This window comes from Agelaius phoeniceus, chromosome 2 (assembly GCF_051311805.1).
Source record: "Agelaius phoeniceus isolate bAgePho1 chromosome 2, bAgePho1.hap1, whole genome shotgun sequence".
NCBI classification, from domain to species: domain Eukaryota; kingdom Metazoa; phylum Chordata; class Aves; order Passeriformes; family Icteridae; genus Agelaius; species Agelaius phoeniceus.
Window position 1 is genome coordinate 74,832,533 of NC_135266.1, and position 22,031 is coordinate 74,854,563.

Genomic DNA, 22,031 nt, shown 5'->3' on the forward strand with positions numbered 1-22,031 from the left:
GTCTACTGACTTCAATATGTTTGAAAAAGGCAAACAACTTCTCTGCAACTCAATCACGACTTGCAAGCAGGAAGCTGTGAAAATCATCATTAGTTCTATAAAGCAAGGGGTTATATTTACAGCGACTGCAGATGAGAAAAAGAAAGATGCCTACAATCAAGAGCAAGTGCCAAAGGCAGACAAAAAGGAAGTGGGATTAATTACTTACAACAATGTGGTAGTGGCTAATTACCAGTAGAGAAAAATGGCTTTAAAATGTTCACAACACCATTTCCTTAGCAAAGAAACACAAAGCGTTGCCAAATAGCTTCACTTGATTAAAAAAAAAAAAAAAAAAAAAAAAAAACCACTAAAACTAAGAGGGTAGTTTATGCACCATGACAGAATCTATCTTAAACTTCTAAAAATCACCCTGAGCCAACAGCTGGTATCAAACATGAAGAAACAGAATGGCAACAGTCCAGTGAAGACAGGATGGAGAAAAAATGGCTTTCATGCAAGACAAACAGACACTCAATTCTTCCCTAATTTTACCCCATCTTAACCCATCCTTGATCAGATCCAGTCCACAGCTGCATATACCCCTAGGCAATATCATTAAATTAAACATTACCATTACCACAAAGGCAGTAAATGATAGCAATACTGATTGTTAATCAATTCCACCTGGCCAAGCAGCCAGAATTGAGATTGTTGTAACCACATTCAGAGTACTTCTACATCCTTGCCATGACCATTGTAACACAGGGTTCAGTCAAATGCACCACATTTTAATTGTCAGTGACATATGAGTTGTGGTTGTAACAGAATAAAACAGGAATGGGAACCATCTCATGATGATCATCAGGCACCAGTGTTCTGCTGTAAAAGCAAATATCCAGTAGGAAAAAAGTTATGGAAAAGGAACTGTAAGGATAAGGTGCATAGATATGCAGACATTATAGAAAATGTTATACAGGTTGTCTCCAACAGATGTATTACAACATGTTTCCCTAACGTTTGTATTTCAGAAGACATAAGTTGATGCCAAATTACCAGAGTTAAAGGCAGTATTTCTGCTTTGCTTGGCAAGAAAAAATCATCTATTTTAAAAACTGGCAAAGGACAAAACAGAGGATGAGACAGTCATAAAATTTGGGGGAGGAGGGTTACAGATAAAAAGATACTTGCATAAGAGTTTCCTGAATTGGAGTATTTCCCATTAGAGAAAATGCAATATACAGGAAGTGATTACGTTTTTGAAGATATTTACCACACATGAACATGCAGGAAAAGTAAGGATGATTTTTTTTTATACTTTGAACGTCACACATTTACCACCATAATTAAAAAACAAGCTTTTTGTGGTTTTTTTTTAAATCTGTAACTTGAATTTACCAGGACTTTACCAGGTTGACTAGGTTAAAGATCTAATTTTAGCCTAACTGGGCCAGCATGGATAGCATCAACATATGCTATCATCTTATCTGTCAAAAGACATAGAAGGAAGTAAGGTATCATTGCAAAGCTTGTGAGCTTAAAGCCCATTTCCAAAAGTATCACATTCCAAGCCAACAAGCCACCTTCAGATACCTTTAGCATTGCAGAAACTCAGAAACAGCAAAATCTTTTCAGAGAAAGGAAATTGGGCACTAGGGATGCCAGATCAACTGCTCAACTGCCTCATTCTCACCCAGATCAAATCTGCTAGAGATTTATCAGGAGCAAGTAAGACACTGCTCTCTTCAAAATGCTAAAGACAATAAGTTAAGCATTTGGAAGAGCATCAAAACCAATCCCAATAAATGTGCCTGATTTTGCATGTGCATGATGATACACTCCAATTATATATTTTAACTCTTCTTCGAATGGACCCTTTGTTTATCATACATACTTGCAAAACTATAAATACAAAACTATTGAATAATTATTTCCACTGTGAAGCCAAGTTACTCACTATGTAAGGCAATCATTTATTCACTACACACCATTCACACCCTTCTCAGAACAGAAATCATCTGGACAACTTGATTTTGCAAAAGTAATGCTCTTTAAATCTTTGCACATAATTTTAGTTTCAATAAAGAGTCAAGAACAAGACTATTTCATCATGCAGAAAAACTGGTGAGCAAAATACATAAAGCAGCACAGACTCCTGTTTCTCTTGCAAAGATTTGCCCCTGCAAAGACTTGAAAGAAACTGCAGTAAATTATTAGCTAATAACCTAACAATCATGCTTAATACAAGATAGATTAGGAAAAAAGCTAGAGTGAGTAAAGTTATATTATTTCTACTATGTAATTTATATTTAATTTTGAAACTGTTTTTAATTTTTTTTAAACCAACTACAGAAGTGAAGGAAAAAGCATTCAGTTGAAGCAGACATTTTCTGTGTTGCACTTTTTGTATAATGGAACAATGTAAGACCTCTATAAAAATATATCCAAAAAATATCAGAATGGATAGTTTTATTCTGAGCAGATCTGTTTCAATCTGATACACATAACAAATAAATATGTTCACCCACACATTATCCTTTAACAAAGAGGAACTAAAATCCAAATCTACCCCCAAGGCCTTCTACAGGAACACAGTAATTCATATTTTGTTTTAAAACACAACCATTAAATTTGACTGCATAAGCTACTATTTCTAAACATATTTCTTAAACAAAGTAACAGTTTTAGGTCTCCAATACCAGGCTCAGTTCAGGTGAAATTTATTTCCAATCATAATACCTTCTGGGCTTTGTGACATAATGAGGACTGGTGAAATCTAAGCTTCAAACCAAGAAAACGGTATTTTTCCAGGCGGGAATAGGAAGAGTTTTATCTGCCATTTATTATAACTTCTACACTGCCAGGTTTCTTCCATAATACAGATTTGCTGGGTTTTTTTAAATGACAAATGAGCACAGAAAATAAATGCGTACTGGAATTTCTATCCCATCTACATGATCAATGGCCTCTTTCTGTAATATGCATTTCTGCTTAAAACAACAAATCTTTAATAAGAAATCTGGGTGCACTGCAATCTGAAACTGTGCTGTACCATCTACAGCAAGTCCTACCAAAGCAGCCCAATAAAAGTTACAGGAGACCAGAAAGTGTCTTGACTATTCACAGCTGACCCAGTGCAGCAGACAGCCAGAGTTCACTGCAAAGTCTTTAATTCACCCAGGAAAAGAAGCTTCTTCCCATGGGTTGGGAACAGTCTGACATTCCACAGAGCATTTAAACAACAAAATGTGAACTGGCTTCCTTTATTAGTTTTGCTTTAGATCACTTCTATTCTCCATTGAATACACTGTGGTTCAGAATCCCCAAAAAATAACCAGTAAATTTTGCTATGAAGTCAGAAATTAATTGATTCAGTTTATCTTTTCTTTTCCACTGACCATTTAATGTCATTTTTCTGTCTGGAAAGTAGCCAAGTTCAGAGAACCATCTTAGTTCTACTCTCCCCACAGAACCACAGTCCCCTCCATTCAGTCATACTGCGTGAGTGTCCCTGCTTGCCAGTCTTGGTCACAAGAAATAATTGACAAAAATCATTATTGGTTCTTGTGGCTCACCAATCTTATCAAGTTAGTCTTAGAATAAACTGATTTCAAAAGGCCTTGGGAGGTTGTTGACTGCTCCAGCCTACCCTGGAAGCAATCCATTACCCACAGCAGCTGTGTCCACTCTGCTGAGTTAAAATACATGTGCTTGTTTATTCTGTTATTCCAGCAAACAGCATAGCTTCCTGTCAGCAGGTAATAACCTTGGCCACTTAATCGTTCAGTGCACAGGAACATTCCTGCCATTCCATTAGGAAGCGAATTCTAGCAGATAACACAGTGCCAGTCAGTACAAATGCAGCATCAGAGGCCACTGTCAAGAATGTAGCTAGGATACAGTGTTTAATTTTAGAGAATTTAATAAAGTGAATTCCAAGTTAAATGTGATGTCAACAATATCTTGTGACCTCCACTGGCAGCTATTTTTACTCAACTTGAGATAGGATGATGACTTGACTGCAATGTGAGAGGGTCTTAATACAGTATGTATTTTTAAACAACATTCAAAGTGCTTCAGTGGGTCTTAAAAATAGAAAAATAATCAAAACAAGGAGTTGTCATCTTGGCTGCCCAGATTATTCAGGACCCAAGACATATATCCTTGAAATATTTTTCCCAATTAAAAAGAGAAATAAAAATCAAGCTTCCACCATGGAAAAAGAGCCACTTGCATTTTTAAATGCTTTATTGTCACATTACTCTTAAGGCTTAATAGTCTCACTTTCACACATATAATGTGTGAAATTAATTACTTAAGGAGAGCCCCAATGAGCATTAATGAGCTTCAAAGCTTATCACTGCATGACAGAGTAAGATCATTCTATCACCTGCCCCTTTCACCTGCCCATAATTTGATAGGTGTGTGTTCTCCAGTACTCACAAAGCATCAAAATACACATTCTTCTTAAGAGGCTTTAGTCATACCTCTTTCAGTCTAATCATCATAACAGCCACCACAAAAATGGCAGGTAACAGAGTATTCTGCTTTGGGAAGATGGAGTTTAATTACTCCATTTATTTTCAGAAATATAATTTACTAAAAGAAAAGAAGCATGCCTGTTTGCCGACAACAACAGAATTACAATTACTTTCCTAAGTCAGTGTAAGCACCTAAGAAAGCTAACCAACGAGGCTGGATTAAATACCATCAGAAGTCTGAACCAGCGAGATCTAAATCATATATAGCTCCAGACATACCACAGATAAAAACTGCAGAACAAAAATACTTATTCTGTTTAACATTCCAGTGCCAATGCCTTTAAAAAAAGACTCATGACATGAAAATCACTTAATTCAAGCAGCAGCAGTTGCTTCTGAAGCAAAAAAAAAAAAAAAAATTAAACATTAAGTGGAGGGATGAATGCAATGCCAGGAAAGAAAGAAATTAATTACTGAGACTTGCCAGGATATAGGTACATCCAAACTTGAAGGTAGTTATGCATGAACAAAAAGATAAAATAAACTTTTTGGTGTCTTGTCTCACCAATGCAATCATGACTGGAAGACAAACATCCCTATAGACTTTTTTCATGCCATACAACTTGGACATTATGTTTGGAAAAACAGTTGGGGGAAAAAATAAGCATCAGGGTGCTTCAAAAATTATCATTATCTTCTGCTGTCCCCTAGTGGCACCGTAACTTCTTTCACAAAATTCATGAAAGAATACTTTCATCTGTAGGCTTCATAGGTTACAGAATAGAAGGCATCAATAGAAATTAAAAGCCAGAAGAAATTAGTTTTGCAGGCAATTGCTACAAGCAGCTTTTATTTAGAGTTTTTGAAACTAAATCCCAGAGGAAACACTGTAATCTAGTGTTTTAAACCACTGACTTTTCTAAGAAATTGTGTGGCAAATATAACACTGAAAGTATTTACTAGACTGCCCATGACATTGTCAGTATTTTAGAAAGTCTGTCAGTGAACTATTTAAGACTTTGAAAGCAACTGGAAGAAACAGCTTCTAGTCACTCTAATTGTAGCATACCTTTCAAGTTTATTAAAAAAAAACCCACTCAATATATGTCAATTCTACTATAAAGCAAAAGTATTACTGGATTACACCCAGATTTTCTCGATCTTACTTAATAAATCAAAAATGCAGGAGTTGCAACTTATGTTCTTCAGCAGGGTAAAATGCAAATGAAATGTTTCTTAGGGAACACAGTGGCCTTATCCACTTAAAAATAAACTGCTACCTCTTGTTTTAGATCAAGCTTTGCAAAATTGTAAGATGTATGTGGGAACACGTCCATGATTGTTAGTCAAAGGTTTTCCAGCCCCTTCCCCAACATATTTTCTCTCCTTTCATATTTACTTTCATATCACAAAATAATTTGACTTTAAAAGTAAACACTATTTGGCATCCCAGTTTTAATTACAGTTTAACACAGCCCCTTAATTAGATGAGATATTTAATTTAGCTTTCATTCTATGCAATTATATTCTCATAACCCATGAAAATTTGTAATTATCTCGAACCTCATTAATGAGGACTACTAAACTGCAGTTCAGTTCATTTTTATCAAGTTTCCAGAAGAAACACAAGCTTCTCATATGAACTTTAGCTATTGAAAACAAATGAAGCTTCCTCCTCAACACTTAGATTTCAATGAGAAGTACATTGTCAATTACCCACATCAAAAACTGCATTAGCATATTTACTTATTGCATAGTATTTACTTAAAATTATTAGACATCTCCCTTGTTTTATTTTCAAAGATTTATTTCATGCTATTAAGTTTCCTAAACAAATTTCCTTCTAGGACTGTTTTACCTTAAGGATGGAAACAGCCTGTGTGTTTCTTCAAAATGAATGCCCAGTATAGGCAGAACCTGCTGATCCTTGTATGAGATTAGGAAAGAGAAAATACCCATGAAGCTTTTCCTACAGAAAAGATTTTTTTTTTTTCACTGTCAGTCAACACCCTCCAGCTCACACAACTTGCTCAGATGTACTCCCAATTTCTGTAAGGTCGCCCTACTGAAAAATTGACATAGAAGGAAATGCAATCAACATCCCAGCAAGGCATCCAGCACAGCCCACAGTCCCTGAGACAGACACCCTGCCCCAATTTTCTGTCTAAATCTGTCCCTCAAGCAATCACAGAAGGCTGCACTTAAGAGGCCACTGAAGACAGACCCTTAAGGCTGCCAGGCTGAAGTCCTCTCAGAGGACATTTGAATAAAAGCATTATGACAAAGAGCTGTTTGACTTTGCATCTCTTTAGAGCTGTTTCCCCATGCTAAACTTAGTTAAAATTGCTCTTCTCAGCTCCTACTGAGAATAGGGAAAAGGCCTGAGGATTACAACTCCAGCAAGGTGCTTTAACTGAGTGACATGGCTCAGAAAGAATATCAACCAGTATCCTAAACCCTGCGAATTAAACAGTGCCAAATACATTGTTTTCCTTCCATGATGACAGTGTGCCATGAAGACAAAATTACAAGCCTTCTGTGAATCCACTCAGGATTAAAAAAAAAAAAAAGAAAGAGAAAAAAGAAAATTTAACAGAACTCTAACCAAGCCTATATGCTTTTCTCTCAATTGGTATGCATAAGATTACATCTAAATTTTAAATTAGCAAAATAGCTACGTGTTTTATCTAATTATATACAACACTCACTGACTTTATTCATTGACAGGTTTTTTTCAAAGTCATTTAAAAATTTATCACTCCCTTCTATCATAGAAGATCAGAAAACTGAGAGCAGAGAGACAGAATGGGGCAGAAATGTCACCAATTACAATGAAAACATGGCTAAAACATCTACATTTTGAAAGAGTGCGAGAAGTGCATTGGCATGGTACAGTCACCAAAATTTACAGTCTTCTGATCCAGGAACACAGATCTCAAATTGTTATAGTGTTGAAATCCTAGTCCTAGTAACTGCTCTGTCATTAGGTTTGACAACTGCCTGTACTGCAAGCTCTACTACAAACAAATTAAATTAGAGACAAGATATAATGCTAGGCCTTGCATTTCATCCTTCAGATAATTGCATGAGGTTTTTGATCTCCTGAATTATATGCAGTAACAGCTTCTATTTCACTTAAAAATCTACTTCAGAGATGAAGGACCTGGTTTACAACAGTGTATCTGGGTAACTCCCATCATAAAAGCTTAGCCACAAATATTTTAACTAAAGCTATGCTTAAGTATATAATTCCACAAAAGACTTAGAAAATTAAAAATTTAACCTGTAATTAACATTTGATTCCTTCCTCCCAAGTTAAAATAAGGAAGAAATAGTTCCATTCTTTTGAAGAGTCTTCACAAAGAAATTGGATCCACAGTGTAAAACATTACTTATCTGTAAATGTCAGTAGCAATACAAGCTTTTCCACTCACATACACACACTCAACTCATCCTTTGAGGTAATCCTGCCAAGGGAAAAAGGTTTTCTATTTCCCCCAATAATTGTTCCTAATCAGATGGAACAATCAGGGATACTTTTGTCTGCTGTAACAACTCTCTGAAGCTCACTAAGAAATTATTAAGTTAAATCATTACTCCTTACTAATCAAAAGGGTCTCTTAGTGATAACAGCCTTTTTCTTTCTAATTTATATCTTAATTTTTTTCAATGAGTCTTTAGCCAGTGATCTGTCCCTACAGAAATCTTGTTTTACACATTAAAATACTAATGAAAAGTGAAAACAAACCTGGCTGTTCTTCCCACTCTGTGGATATATGTGTTTGCATCTTCTGGACAATCAAACTGAATGACCCAATTCACTGCTGGAAAATCTGTGTAAAGAAGAAAATACAACAAGTAAGTTCACTGGACTCAAAACCCTCCTATGCAAGAGCATTAAGAACCATCACTTGGACCCATTTACAGACACTAGGGGCAAACTCTGAAATGTTGCATGCATTAGCATACATAAACAATCACTCTCTTCATCAAAGTAAGTTAAATTAATTGTGTGTTCATTTCCTAAATTATGACAGTGCAATGAATGGAACATAATTTCACACTTGACAAGAATAGACATGTTTTGTATCACACAGATGATAAAACACCCTATGGTTAATAATTATACAACAATATCTGACCCACTTTTAATCCTTACTGTTAATATGCTACACCACTGGGGTGTGAAGTTAGCTGTGGTGAGACTGCATCACTTCAGCTGTCACATACAGAAATACAACAGCCCCTCTTAAAAGTGGGAGGGGGTGACCAAGCCTGACAAAAGTCAGCCTTGACTGTCAATGGTATTAATAATAAGCATTTTCCAACTGCTGCACTTCACTCAGCAGCAGCCTGCTTTGCAGTGAAACCAAATCTGCAGCTATACAGTATTCCAGAATCATACCCACACTCTAAACCAAACTAACCATACCCAAATTAGATAGTCACTGGTGAGATTTCAGCAGTATGGAAGGTATGAGTACCAGTTTCATTCCTGACTTCAGTTTTTAGAGCACCTTCTTTCTTTTTGTAACACACTGACTAAACCTCACATTTTGGACAACAGAGTTTGCTATCTCAAAGAATGACTGGACTCCTGAAAAGTCTTGTGTTATACTTAAATGCCTCCAAGAACTAAAAGAAAAAAAATTATTTTACCCTCATTTATTTTTCTGTCTCCTTATCAATACAGTCCCACAATGCCACTCATCATCAATTAAAATTTCAGGTTTCCATTTCCACATATCAGTAGGTTAGCAATTTTTCATATCCTTTGAAATAACCCACAGGATACAAGCATATCAGAAATACTTAAAACTGCTGGAATCTTGCCTTACAAGTAAAAAAATACATCATTGATACATCACTGTTTACCTACCACATTTCTCTTGGATAAAAAGAAAATATAAGAACAGACGAAGTGGGCCGCTTCAGTAAAGGAACAGCAGAACTCTAAGAAGCATCTCTTATTTTGAGCTCCTAAGCAAACTACAGCTTCATTTTTCAAAAACTGGGTCAGTCTTCAGAGTATAATGTCTGATAAAGCTTCAACAGGTTTAGCTGCTGCTCCACTCCTAGGTGGATACCTACCCAGGCCACGAGCTGCGATATCTGTAGCGAAAAGCACTGCTGCCTTTTTCCGAACAAAACAAGTGTAGACTTCCATTCTCTTCATCTGTTGCTGCTTGCCATGGAGTGCCAGGACAGGAAGACCAGGCTGAAGCTTACAAAACACTCTGAACAGATACTGAACCTACCCAACAAATCAAGGGGGAAAAGAATTACCATGCGCTGTTAAACATGTTAAGATCATATACAGTGGATATAGCAACTGAAACTGTACACCAAATTAAATAAACTTTTCTCCACATCAGAGAAAAAAGATGTTGAGACCTTGTTACACAATCAGGTACTAAAAGATGAAAGCAATTGTGGCAAAAGACTGCCAGGCCTTTTGATGGCATTTCCTAAAGGAAACCAGAGGAGGTAACAGCAAGAACAACTTGGGACATGAGTACTTAGGCTGTATGCAAAGGACCAAAGTCCATCTGAAAAGTCCATGAGAAGCACTTCTTTTAGACAGTACTGGAGGGGTGCTGTGTTTTATACTTGCAACTTAAATCAGTCTACAGTCTCAGTTTACTATTTCAAGTTTCAACATGTTCTCTTATAAAATCAGCCTGTTTACTCTTACCTACAGTATCCATGATGCAGCATTGTTTTACAGCAGGCAGCTACCTAGCATCTTTTTAAGAAAGTAGTTACATAAATTGTGTATACTGCTGAACAGCTGCAGCTCCAAAAATTTCTGCACAACTAAGCTGACCACTTCAGTGCCACCAGTCAACTGCAGAACAACAAAAATATCACATCCTCTTCCACAGGTGAAAGAACTGCAATGAATATTTACTAGGCCATTGTAAAATGGTCTGTTACTGTAAAATACTAGCCTTGTATTACACTAGTAAGCAATACCTGCACTGTAAAATACTTGATACATGCAGTAGTTATAGGTACAAATACCTGTGCCAAACAAACACATGCAAATAGCTTCAACAGAATGGTCCCAGGACACTTACACAAGCAGGTACTTGAAGGATTACTTTCTATGTAAGAAAAACCTTTGCCAGTACTATTTCACAATCACACCTTCTCAAACAGGCCCATTTAAAAGCTTGTAAGGAAAGCAAGTACAATTACTGAAATACTTTGTAAGCTAACTATGAAACATGTCAAAAGACAGAACTGAAATAGCTGGGCCTTACTGACATTAACTTTTAGCATTCATTTTGAACAGCAGACCACAAAAATGGCTGAGAACACTCAGGTCTCCAGAACCTTCCTGCACTGAGCCTGGGTCACTGAACTGCCTCAAAGTCAGGTCCTGAATGACATACAGCAGTAGGTGATGTTTTGTTCCTCCAGTTTCCTGTTGCAAATTAGTCCACAATCTCACCTCTCTGATGCACTGATACCTATATCAATACCTTCATTTATCAGTTTTTAAATTCTGGGGCAGAAGGAGGGAGAGAAAAAACATACCTCTTTACAGCTTGCAAAAAACACAATGCTCTTCTTTTTCAAATGAGTTCTCAGGAAAGAGTATAACATGTTTACTTTTTGCTGAAGCTCACAGACAACATAATTCTGATCCAAAGTTGCTGGGGTACTAAGGAAGGAAAAAAAAAACCAACATCAAAAAAGTTCATTTAGATAAATCACAGAAATGTCTCACCTTTCTTTTAAGCCAAGAGTGTCTTATACATACTCAGAAAAAGGAGAAAAGAAAAGGAATCAGGCTGGAAAGCTCTCCCACTTGGAGAAACAAGTCTTATCAGTTTCATTTGAAAGCTACATCAATTCCCTTATTAAAAGCCAGTGGGGAGGGACAGATGACTTTTGATGTTACTTCTAAATTCATTTACTTCCAGCAAGGCAAACTTTTCATGTCTAAGCAGCGACATTCAAATTGCCTTGACTTAAAATGCAGTTTTGTCTATTAGTCCTATTAAAGCATCATTTGTGCTTAAGGCAATGTCAAAGCAGAGTCTAATCACGCACAAAAAGAGAGCATTGATGTACTTGTACTGATTACACTGAGATGCAAAGTGACTTTCTAAAGCTCTGAATTGTCATCTGAACTCACATTTCTGTTCTTAAAAGCAGAAATAAAACAAGAAAAATTATTTGGGATATTTGCCCTTGAAACACATCTAAATGCTCATCTTCCTTGACTTCACCCTAAACAGACTGTGGGTATTCAAAATTACCTTTCTAAGGTGGTCGCTTGGGAGGATGAAATTACAAGAGACTCCTCCAGTTTTCATTCTGCTATTTAATTTGAATTACGCCACAGCACTTTTTGCTCTCTACATCTTTCAGAGGAAATTGCTTTTATAAGGCAATAACCTAAGGCAGTAAACTCTAAAACAAATTAATACTTACCTTTCTTTTAATTTGGTTTGTTATCTAATTGCATTCTCCCAAATATTTAAAAAAATTAAATGTACTTTAAAATAGACTTCACTGAACATGGGAGATCTGTGAAATAGATAGTCGCCAAAATGAAGACTGCATACGAGGCTTGTACATTCTCTTCTGATAAAAGGGTATTAGCCATACTTTTTTTTCTGGCAATCATATTTATTTAAGATGCCTTTGATAGTACTACTGATTAAAAAAAGGTATTTGAAGTACAATACAAAGATAATCAAATCAAATAGTTAAAACTTCTTCAAGATTCAATTGCATGGTTCTGTCATGCAATTTCCTGACGATTTCTTGTTTGCTCCCAGGAAAACCATTTTTATCTCTGTGCTTCACCTTTCTCCTGCATCTCACATATGGAAATATATGCATATTTCAGAGAAGAGCAGAAAAAGAATCATCCATGCTCATAAGTAATTTGACACTCAGATGATCGAGCCCACAGAAATGCAAAATAACATTGTTCATTTGGATTTCAAAAGAAAATTATGTGCCAAAAAGCAACATTCATTTAGTGATACATTACATTTTTTGAGTATGGCACACCACATACTTCCCTTCCAGCAAGGACCTCCCATCCTACTCCTAACTGTAGGGCAGGACAAATCTATTTAGTGCACACAGGGCCAGAGCCCTAAACATGCATAGAAAACACAGCACATCAGGAAGCCACAGGAGTTACCACACATCAACTAACAGCACATGCTTTCTTTTGGGTACCTAATACTGAATACACAAGCAAGACTGCCATTCTGCACTTTCCCAAGAGGAAAGCTCATGCTTGGAAAGCCAGATTTACAAATGGCACACAGACAAACTATCTGTGGTGCTTTTGCACAGTAAGCACACACATATGGGAGGCAAGGATGCTGAACAGCAGAAAAGGAGTTACTCAGAACTGGGTGCTGCTAGACCCAGCACACTGGCTATAATCCACTCTGCAGCTTCCTCCTGAGGAAAAGAATTTCCAGTCTGAGAAGCTGCCTGAGGAGTCAAGACAAACACAGGTTCAGCCTCCCTCCAGTGATTCAGTCAGAACTAGTCCCCTCTGGAAATTCCTTGCTTTCAGGAAGGCAGACAGCAGGATCAGACACTGATCCAGTGATGGACGTACAATGCTACCTCTGATTCAGGGAACTGTCAGAGCAGCAGTTAAATAGGATCACTATCTAACCCTCCACAGGGTGAAAAAAAAATCCCAACATACCTGAATTTGGCTTTCTCATGAACCCAAACATATTCTGGATCTTTCAGACTCAGCCGTGCAAGATCCTTCACAGATTTTGTTTGTGTTGCAGAAAAAAGCAAGGTCTGGCGTTTCTTAGGTAGATTTTCTATGATTGCATTCATTGTATCAGCAAACCCCATGTCTAGAATTCTGTCAGCTTCATCAAGAACTGGATTGAAAGATAAATTTGACAAAAAACTGGGTTTAGATTTATTTATTTAAAAAATTCTACATTAAATCCATGTAGCACAAAATTCTATCTGTACTTAAAATGCAGAGATTAAATTAACTACTGTACATGACAGCAACCTCTTTAGATATCCCTGTACTTCATAAAAATTTTTTTTAAAAATACCTGCAACAGAAATCATAGCATTTCCCATAATGTGTGCACTACAGCCCACAGTTTCACATGCAGAAGGAAAAAGATCAGCATCTCAAGTGAACAGTTTGGCAATTTGCAAACAGACTCCCTGTCCTTTTACTGAAATAAAAGCACGGAACGTAAAACAATGTTGTAGCGTTTGTGACAGAGCAAAACACTCTCCTGTACCTAAGCTAAATTTACCATTGAAATATAGGGTATAAACCAAGCAGCACAGAGACAAAGCTTTAAAAGCGCCTACATTTAATGCAATTCTTGTCTGTCATGAATTGTACTAAGTGTAGCAAGCATAATTTCACATTTTATCAGCTTCATTAGCTTCTTAATTGCTTTTAAGTTCCTCAAGCTATGCTAAGATTATGCAGCTCTTAGAAGCAGGCAAACCTTTTCATTACACTGAAAATTTTTGTTCAGACTGGAAAGATGAAAACAAATAATGGTAACAATGCAAACAAAAGAATAAAAGGAGTGGAAATCTGTCTTAAAACACAAAGACTATGTTTTCTAGAACTGGTCCAAAATACACACACTGCAATGGATATCCTATATAGCTAGTCAACTATCATGTCAGGAAAGACACAAGAGCCATAGCCAGAAAGGTAAGTTTAGCATTAGTAAAGACAAATGTAAAAGATTATATGGGGCACTACACTGGGGTTTGGGTTCCTTACTAAATCCCCTGCTTCTTTTCATCCTAGGGATGGCATGCTCATCAACTGCTTCAGATAAAGTACACATAAGAAAGGGATTTTGCTGTTTTCTTATTTAATCTGAACATGTGCAAGTTTAAATGCCATTTCATCTACATAACATGACAAGAATAAATTTTTTATGCAAAGAAGTGCTGCACACAATTATGAGTTGTTACAATATATTCCTGAGTATTTTCAAGTACTTAAAAAACTTACTCAACATTTGCAGATCAGATGCATAGAAATACGATGTTTCATCCATATGTTGTAAAAGCCGTCCTGGAGTGCAAATTAGCATATTTATGTGGTGGATTCTTTCAGACTCCTCTTTCAAATCCTGAAATGGAGTTAATCCATCTTAGCTCTAGTTGCTTAGACTAGAAGTCCAGTACCAGTTAGGCCAGTTTAACCTATTAACAGCTCTTAGAAAGAATAGTCAAGGAGCAGCTTTCCTCTTCCCACAGATATGCCACCATCTCTTCAGCATGTTCACATCTGTGGCTTGAGGAAAAGGTATTTCAGAGTAATCTAAATTAAGAGGATAGTCCTGGAAGACTTAGCAGGAAGGTCCATCCAGCCACGGACACTGCAAAGACCTTAAATATGCCTCAAAAAGCTTCAGAAAAAAGACAGAATACACACAAGAAAATAGTGGGTCACTGATAGGCTCCCATTAACCACTCTCCTCCTTGACTTTCCAAGCCCAGGGTTTCCTTCCTTAACTAGCACTTAATGCAGCACTCAACTATGCTTCCATACAGCAAACTCCAAGAGAGGACACACACCTTTCCTCCAATGATAAGGCCAGCTGAGAACTCATGGTTCTTCCCCACTCTGCGCAGAACCTTGAAGGTTTGATAGGCCAGCTCCCGGGTAGGTGAGATGATCAACACCCCCAGGCCATCAGCTGAAGTCCACTGCTGCCGATAGAGGAGCTCCAAAGCCTGAAAGAAGTGACCATGTTATCACCACAAAAATCTCACAAGGAAAATGTGCAATAAGTTGGTATCAAAGTGTAATTAAAAAAAAAAAAAGACAAAGCCACGTTAATTAAAATAATGATATGAAGAAACATCAGTGCACACTTTATATGGTTGATGATATATAAATTCTAACTAATGGTAATGACACTTGCTGTTAAGCAAAATTCTCCAGTACCAATCTAAGACAGACAGCAATGAGTGGAAAATCATAAACACTTCACTGCACAATTAATCCTACTCTGCTAAACTCTGAAATTAGGCCATTTATATGATAATAGGAATCAGTACAGAAAAACATGAGAAATTTCTCTGCTCATGAGGTTTTGTGGGAACCAGGAATACAGTGAGCACCTGGAAGAACACTAATTATTGAAGCTTTCATTCTGGCTTATAGACTTGAAGCAGTCTATCTACATATTACATATAGAATGTTCCAACTTAAGTTGGAGGATTATTCCCCCTCTTATGAATTGATGCTGCAGAAACACTCTATCAGTCAGCTAATCCTAACACAAGGACTTTAAGGTATGAATATCTGAAGCCTTATATCTGAAGAAATACAGAGAGCTGGTAATTCATACTTGCACAATGAATTTTTTTCCACTTCTCAGCTCTTCAGCTCCTCTCTTAGCCCTCGTCTCTAAAACTGTTTTAAAATAAGGTTTGTAAAACTAAGTACATCTACTCTTACATTAAATAGTAATCTCACTGGTTTCTTAAATTCACAAGACTGGTGAAACCACCTACATTTTTTTTATTCACTACTAATAAGATTTTTTTTTAAGCAGCATAAATCTTCTTTACTAGAGAGGGTATTCAAAGCACCTACTACTGTTCTCACAGTAATAGGCTCCAAAGAAATTTATGCTTACAAAAATGCAAGTAATGTTCAACAGAGTAACTCCATAAAAAAAAAATTCTCCCCTCTGGGGTTTGTATCTGCTTATATGTGCATTTTAAGCACACATCTCAACTGAAGAAATGAAATGCAGATCATGATGCTTTGAGTAAAACTGTCAGATATGTACATCCATTTACAGGGATTTTCATCCCACTTTTCTGCTTGCCCCTAGAAGTGATTTCCAAGGAGTTGACAGGAAGTCCACAATCACTAAGGTTAACTTTGTTATGTAAGGTCCAAATTGTAACATTTTAAAGGAGTGAAAACCAGTCATTAAAAAATCTAAGGAACTGAAAATCCACCATTCTGTTTCAAACAGCTAGTTTTCAAATGCCAGAAAAATTGGCCAACTAGAGCTGCACCAGGAAAACATCCTTGAGAGAAAAACAAAGCACTTTCTAAATCACACAGGGTCTACTAATGTAAGGATCAAAATGAAACTTTTAGGTCGCAGAATATTCCTAGCACAAAAAATACACTTCTTTCCAAAGCTCGAGCAGCTTTATTCAATTCCTAAGTATCTTGGCTTTCCTGAAACAGACCAATTGGATTTTAACTTTTCTCTCAGGATCTACTAATGTAAACTGACTGACATCAGTATTTCAGAGATAACGTGGTTTGAGTAGAAATAGAAGGATGTAATTTACTTACTGGAACAATAAAGGCCAACGTTTTGCCCGATCCAGTCTTTGCAGCTCCAAGTACATCTTTACCTTGTAAAGCCAAACCTATGGTCTGCCTCTGAATCTCTGTTACCACACGATACTGAGATTCCTGCAGTCCTGGTATTTGCAGGGTGGGAAGAGAGAGGGTGGGAGGGGAAGAGGAACAAAAAAAAAAGAAGAAAGAAAAAAAGCTAGTCAATTTTGTCTGGTTCACAACTGCATTGCTCTGCTTAGAAAATGCTGTACATGGCAATACTTACCTAAAACTTAGTTTAAAGAAAAAAAATGTTCAGATGCAGATAAACGACGTATTCCCTTTTACTTATATTATTTTTCTAAAGAAAAATTCTATACTCACCTTTTAGGGTTTTCTTTGACAATGGAAAATCTGAAAATCTTTGGATTTCACTTGCATTTATCTGAAACAAAATAATTTTAATCAATGCTTACAATCCAACCATAAGAGAGGAACTGAATAGCATTCTACAAATTGGTGTTAACATAAATATATTGTTCAGTATGACCTGATTCAAGTTAGCTAGTCAGGCAATCTATACTAGTTTGACCTAATCTAAACCACAGATTTACCATAAACTATTCAGTAAGTAATTATATACTTGAATAATGCAGGCTAATAGCACAATTTAAAGCTCAGACATCATGAAATCACTGAGAAATTTAGACTGAAGAGGGCCTCAGGAGGTCCCTGGTCTACACCTCACTAGAGCCCAGATGTCCTTTTCAGATCTGTGTTTTCAGATCCCAGCAGGGATTTGCTTGGGATTGTATCTCATCCTCACTGCAGCATGTATTTGGGTACTCAGAGCTGCAGCAATATCACATCTACCTGACTGACAAGAGTTCACTTATGTCCTGAAGCTCACCAGATTCACCAACCTCTAGCACTCGGTGAATTTAATTTTTTAGGACTGTCCTACAGGGTTAAAAAAATACTAAAAAAGTAGTTGATTGTCCTGGCACCTACTAACTTAATTCTCTGTATGCACCCATATTTGAGAGCTGTTAATTACACACACACACAGAGTTCCCAATAAAAAGTGTTTGAGTCCATGAGTTTGCTCAATGATTTACAAAGATGAGGTGTCAAGTAGAGCTGTTGGAAAAAATGCAGTATTTTCAAGGCTGTTCTAGCAGATGTGAACAGCTCTCACTGGCAAATTTCACAACTAATAGTAGCAGGACAAAAAAAACCACAAAACTCAAGAAAACATAGAGACTACTGAATTTATAAAGCCTGAAAAAGAAGCCAGACTACACAGCTTTGAATGCATGCTGACTAAAATCCATAAACCCAGATTTCTAAATGTCAAACTTGGAGCTTACAACTCATGCATTTCTAATAGGTATTGTTTATCTCTAACAAACTGCTGAACAGAAGTCTCCCAGATCAGGGACCAAGCAAAATAGTCTTCAGACCCTCCTGACATCTTGTGTTAACAATTCCAGAAAAGGTTTCAGATAAAGAGCTACTGAGCTGTTAGATCAGCCTTGTATCTCCTTGAAGTACCAAGCATTTTACAGGCTCTGCCTATTACGGAAAACTGAGAGGTTGTAGCTGTTTGAAGCGTCTAAATCACAACAGCACTCTTTTCAGCCTAAGTCTCTCCAGTAAAATCAAGACAAGTAACTTAACACATGAATTTAATCTCTATAAATAAAAGGTAAAAACAGGTAAAAAGTTATAATGCTCTTAATAAAACCTGGTTTTGATACATTTCAAGGCAAAGCACTAGCAAGATAGATTTCAAGCTTTCACTGTGTCCTAACAGAGCAACTAGATTTTGCCAAACATCATTTTGGAGGAGGGAAAAAATCCTACCAGAATCACCATAAAAAAGGTCTTTTTTTGACTTTCATAAATTGGAATTCTTGACAAATACTTTCAAATTCAGTTGGTATTTCCCAGTCCTACTATTTTGCATGCTAAATATTTACAACTCAGTGATGTGTACAGTTTCTGGTTCATTTCAGCCAAGAGACTCTCTGCATAGAAAAGCAGTAGGCCTACAGGAGGGAAAAGCATTTTACTAACATCAAAAAAGAATTCATGCAATCGATTATGTGCAGCTAAAGGGATAGATTTTAACAGGTTTGTGATACATCAAATAGGCTATCAGCAATCTGAAATTGTTCTAAATAATTGAAGTATTTCAGTAGTCAATTTCTTTTTAATTTTAGATGACTCAGTAAGAACAGATGTATTAATCAAAAAAGAAGACAAATATTGTTCCACTCTTCTAACCTCAGCTTCTGCAAATCAATTTAAAAATCATTACAAGCATAAGCCTAGCTCCTTCAAGGATGTCCAAGAAAAAAAAAGTGAGAACAGTATTGAAAATGCAAGGAATGTTGGGAAAGGCCACGTCACAAAGCTTCTTGTATTATTTCTCTGCCCTGAATATTTCCAGGAGCTGAATAATGTTATGTTGTAGAACCTTTCAACTCTGAAGGTACTGATATATTTTTAAGTCATGTCCAAATGGAAGGCACAAGGACTGATGTCTAAGGTAGATCTTCTGATAATCCTATTCCACATCTACATGCACCAGTGGAAAACACCACCAACTTCTACTTTTTTAGTTTGTTTCCTTCTCCAAAGTTACTACCTCTGCTCATCTGCTGGGAAGCTGTAACCATGAGCTCTCTCCAATCACCTCCACATGAGAGCAGCCAGCTCATTTCAAATATTTCAAATATTCTGATCTAACTTGACTAATCTGACACCAAGCAGACTAGAAAGGATTTTTCACAAACAGCTCCCCAGCACATCAGTTAGGCTGTTAAGGCTTTTCATGAGCACAACTGTTTGGAATAGACTAGGTCCATCAATGGCCTGACAGTCAGGCAACAAAGTTACTGAATCAACAGAAAAAAAACTCATCTATGAACATATAACACAGAAAATGGTCCCATGATATGGACACACTGAAACTAAATTTTACATTTTCCATCTATGCTGCCACACGCTTGCCATCACATGTCAACAAATGGAAAAAAAATCCAGTAACAAAGTATAGTGGTTGAGTCTTCATTATTAATTTTGTCTTGTTTATCCACTGCAGTCATTCTCACACATGAAATCATGGACAGGAGGTCAAGCTGGATCATCTTGGATCCATCAGCCATTCTACCACTATTCCATGCACACATAAATCTAACCCAGGCACAGCCTGTGTGCCAGAGACCCCAGCCACTGCTCTTCACAGAGAGGAGCTCACCCAAAAGCTTCTACTTCCTTGTCCCTAAGGGATCTGCATCATGCAGAACTCACTGGGGACCGCTGATGACCCAAGCACATGGCACTTCTTCGCAATTCCCACTCCTACTCTAACCAGATCCAGGGTAATATGGAAGAAACACTGGAGACCCAGTAGAAAACCTTGTCAAGGACCAGAAAAGACTATCTGAAGGACTGAAGACAGAAAGTTAGGTGCACATTCAACTGTATGTTCACAGGCAGGAGAATCCTGGAGCAAAAGGACAGCAAAGCTCCAGAAGAAGTGAGACTATGAGCCCCCAGAACTATCCTAACACAAGCATACATTTACTCTTTCTTGTATGAGAAACATGCCTCAGTATTACAAGCCTCTTTTCTTCAACACCCAAAAACACACATAAACACAACCTTCCACTATCCAACCCCCACCTATGCTGCCCCAAGCTGCACAATGAAGCTGAACTATCGCCCAGGCCCAGAAACAGATACATGTGCAGTCACATTAGTGACACAGAAACATCCACAGGCATTCACATAGCCAAGAGCAGGAGTAGAGGAACATGCCGTTTGTTTTCAAACAGCAAAGCAAATGATCCAGTGAAGCTCAAGAATACCAACTTGCTGAATCTTAACTAATGGAGCTAACATGACCTCTTTATGGTAACAGATGTGTTTCCTCTACACCTCTTTGTCATTACTTTCTGCTCAATCAAGTCACAACCACCAAAAAGTCATTACCACCAGCTGTGCCGAGCGCTGCATAGCCAAGCACAACTGCCCTGCAAACTCAGCAAAAGCTGGCAGGAGGCAGAGCAGCACCACAGGCAGCACACATCTAACCCGCTATTCACAATTACAGCGCTTTCCACTGATCAGTGTGATTCCAAAGCCGACTATCTCCCGCAGGAGTTCAAGGGGCTCTGAGAAACAAAACCAACACCACTCACTTCAGGTCTCGCATTCAAACACCTATTTCCTGGCTTGAGGCTAAACATCACATTCATTCATACTGATGGTTTGCGCGTCGTGCGTTTTCTAAGGAGACAAACGTGTGCTATCTCCAACACGTGGAGATACCCACGTTGCCTGGTGAGAAGAGCCAAGCGCCCCTGGTTACAACCTGCTCCAGCCTCCTCCTCCTCCTCGCTGCCCTTTAAACCACAAACTTCCCCACCCGAGGGTCCCACTGCCCCGGCTGCACAGCCTGTCCAGTCACCTCCACCAAAACCCCTGAACTGCGGCTGCCGGCCCCTGCTCCTCTGCCTGGGGATAAAGAACAGAGCTCCATCCCGACCTCGAGACAGTAAGAGCCGGCTGCCCGCCGCAGAGCAGTGCCACCCAGCACGCCTCTTACCTACGGGCACCTCCAACAGCCCTGCCGACCACGGACCTACAGATACCGTCCCTCCTCCCGGTTCTATCCACACACACGCCACACGAGGAAGGAGCCGCTTTTCCATAGACCGCCGCGCACAGCCCCTGGCTCCCGGCCCGGCCGTACCTCGGGGTAGCGCTGCACCAGGCGGCCGATGTTCTCCCGCTCCACCTGCCACTCGGGCCGCTTCCTCTCCTTGCGCTGCAGCCGCAGCCTCTTCGTCCGCCGGGTGTACTTCTTCTTCCAGCGCTCGAAGCTGCGCACGGGGTCCATGGCGGCCGCCGCAGCCCCACCGCCGCCGGGCCGGCCCATGCTGCCCCTCCGCCCCGCGTGGGTCGCGCACGGCCGGGTCGGGCGCAGCCGGAGCGCGTCACTCCCGGGGCGGCACCGCCAGCAGGCACCGCCCCGGCCCGGCCGCCGCCAGGGTGGGAAGTGTGGAATGTATCCCTAAGAGATGAGTTCGTGCCGCAGCGAGGAAATTACTGCACGTTACTGATAGAGATTATGAAACGGAAAGGGGAAAAAATGAAAGCCTTAATAGAAAAGGGATATGTGTTTAGTGCTGGCATAAATTTTGTCCTCAGCAGTGTGATTGGTGTGGGGGAATCACAAAACC

The 22,031-nt window shown here is 38.4% G+C and overlaps 1 protein-coding gene across 1 annotated transcript in view; it reads right to left on the reverse strand.

Annotated features, from left to right (window-relative positions):
* DDX10 (DEAD-box helicase 10) overlaps positions 1 to 21,798 on the reverse strand; it is a 154,836-nt gene extending 133,038 nt beyond the window's left edge. The window contains exons 1-9 of the mRNA XM_054654855.2: positions 21,542 to 21,798; positions 17,161 to 17,221; positions 16,789 to 16,919; positions 15,039 to 15,197; positions 14,470 to 14,590; positions 13,156 to 13,345; positions 11,004 to 11,130; positions 9,552 to 9,714; positions 8,209 to 8,293 (exon numbers count right to left, since the gene is read on the reverse strand). Of these exons, the coding sequence (XP_054510830.2) occupies positions 8,209 to 8,293; positions 9,552 to 9,714; positions 11,004 to 11,130; positions 13,156 to 13,345; positions 14,470 to 14,590; positions 15,039 to 15,197; positions 16,789 to 16,919; positions 17,161 to 17,221; positions 21,542 to 21,727 (1,223 nt within the window). The 5' untranslated portion in view covers positions 21,728 to 21,798. The remainder of the gene's footprint in view (positions 1 to 8,208; positions 8,294 to 9,551; positions 9,715 to 11,003; positions 11,131 to 13,155; positions 13,346 to 14,469; positions 14,591 to 15,038; positions 15,198 to 16,788; positions 16,920 to 17,160; positions 17,222 to 21,541) is intronic.
* Between the last annotated feature and the right edge of the window lie 233 nt (positions 21,799 to 22,031).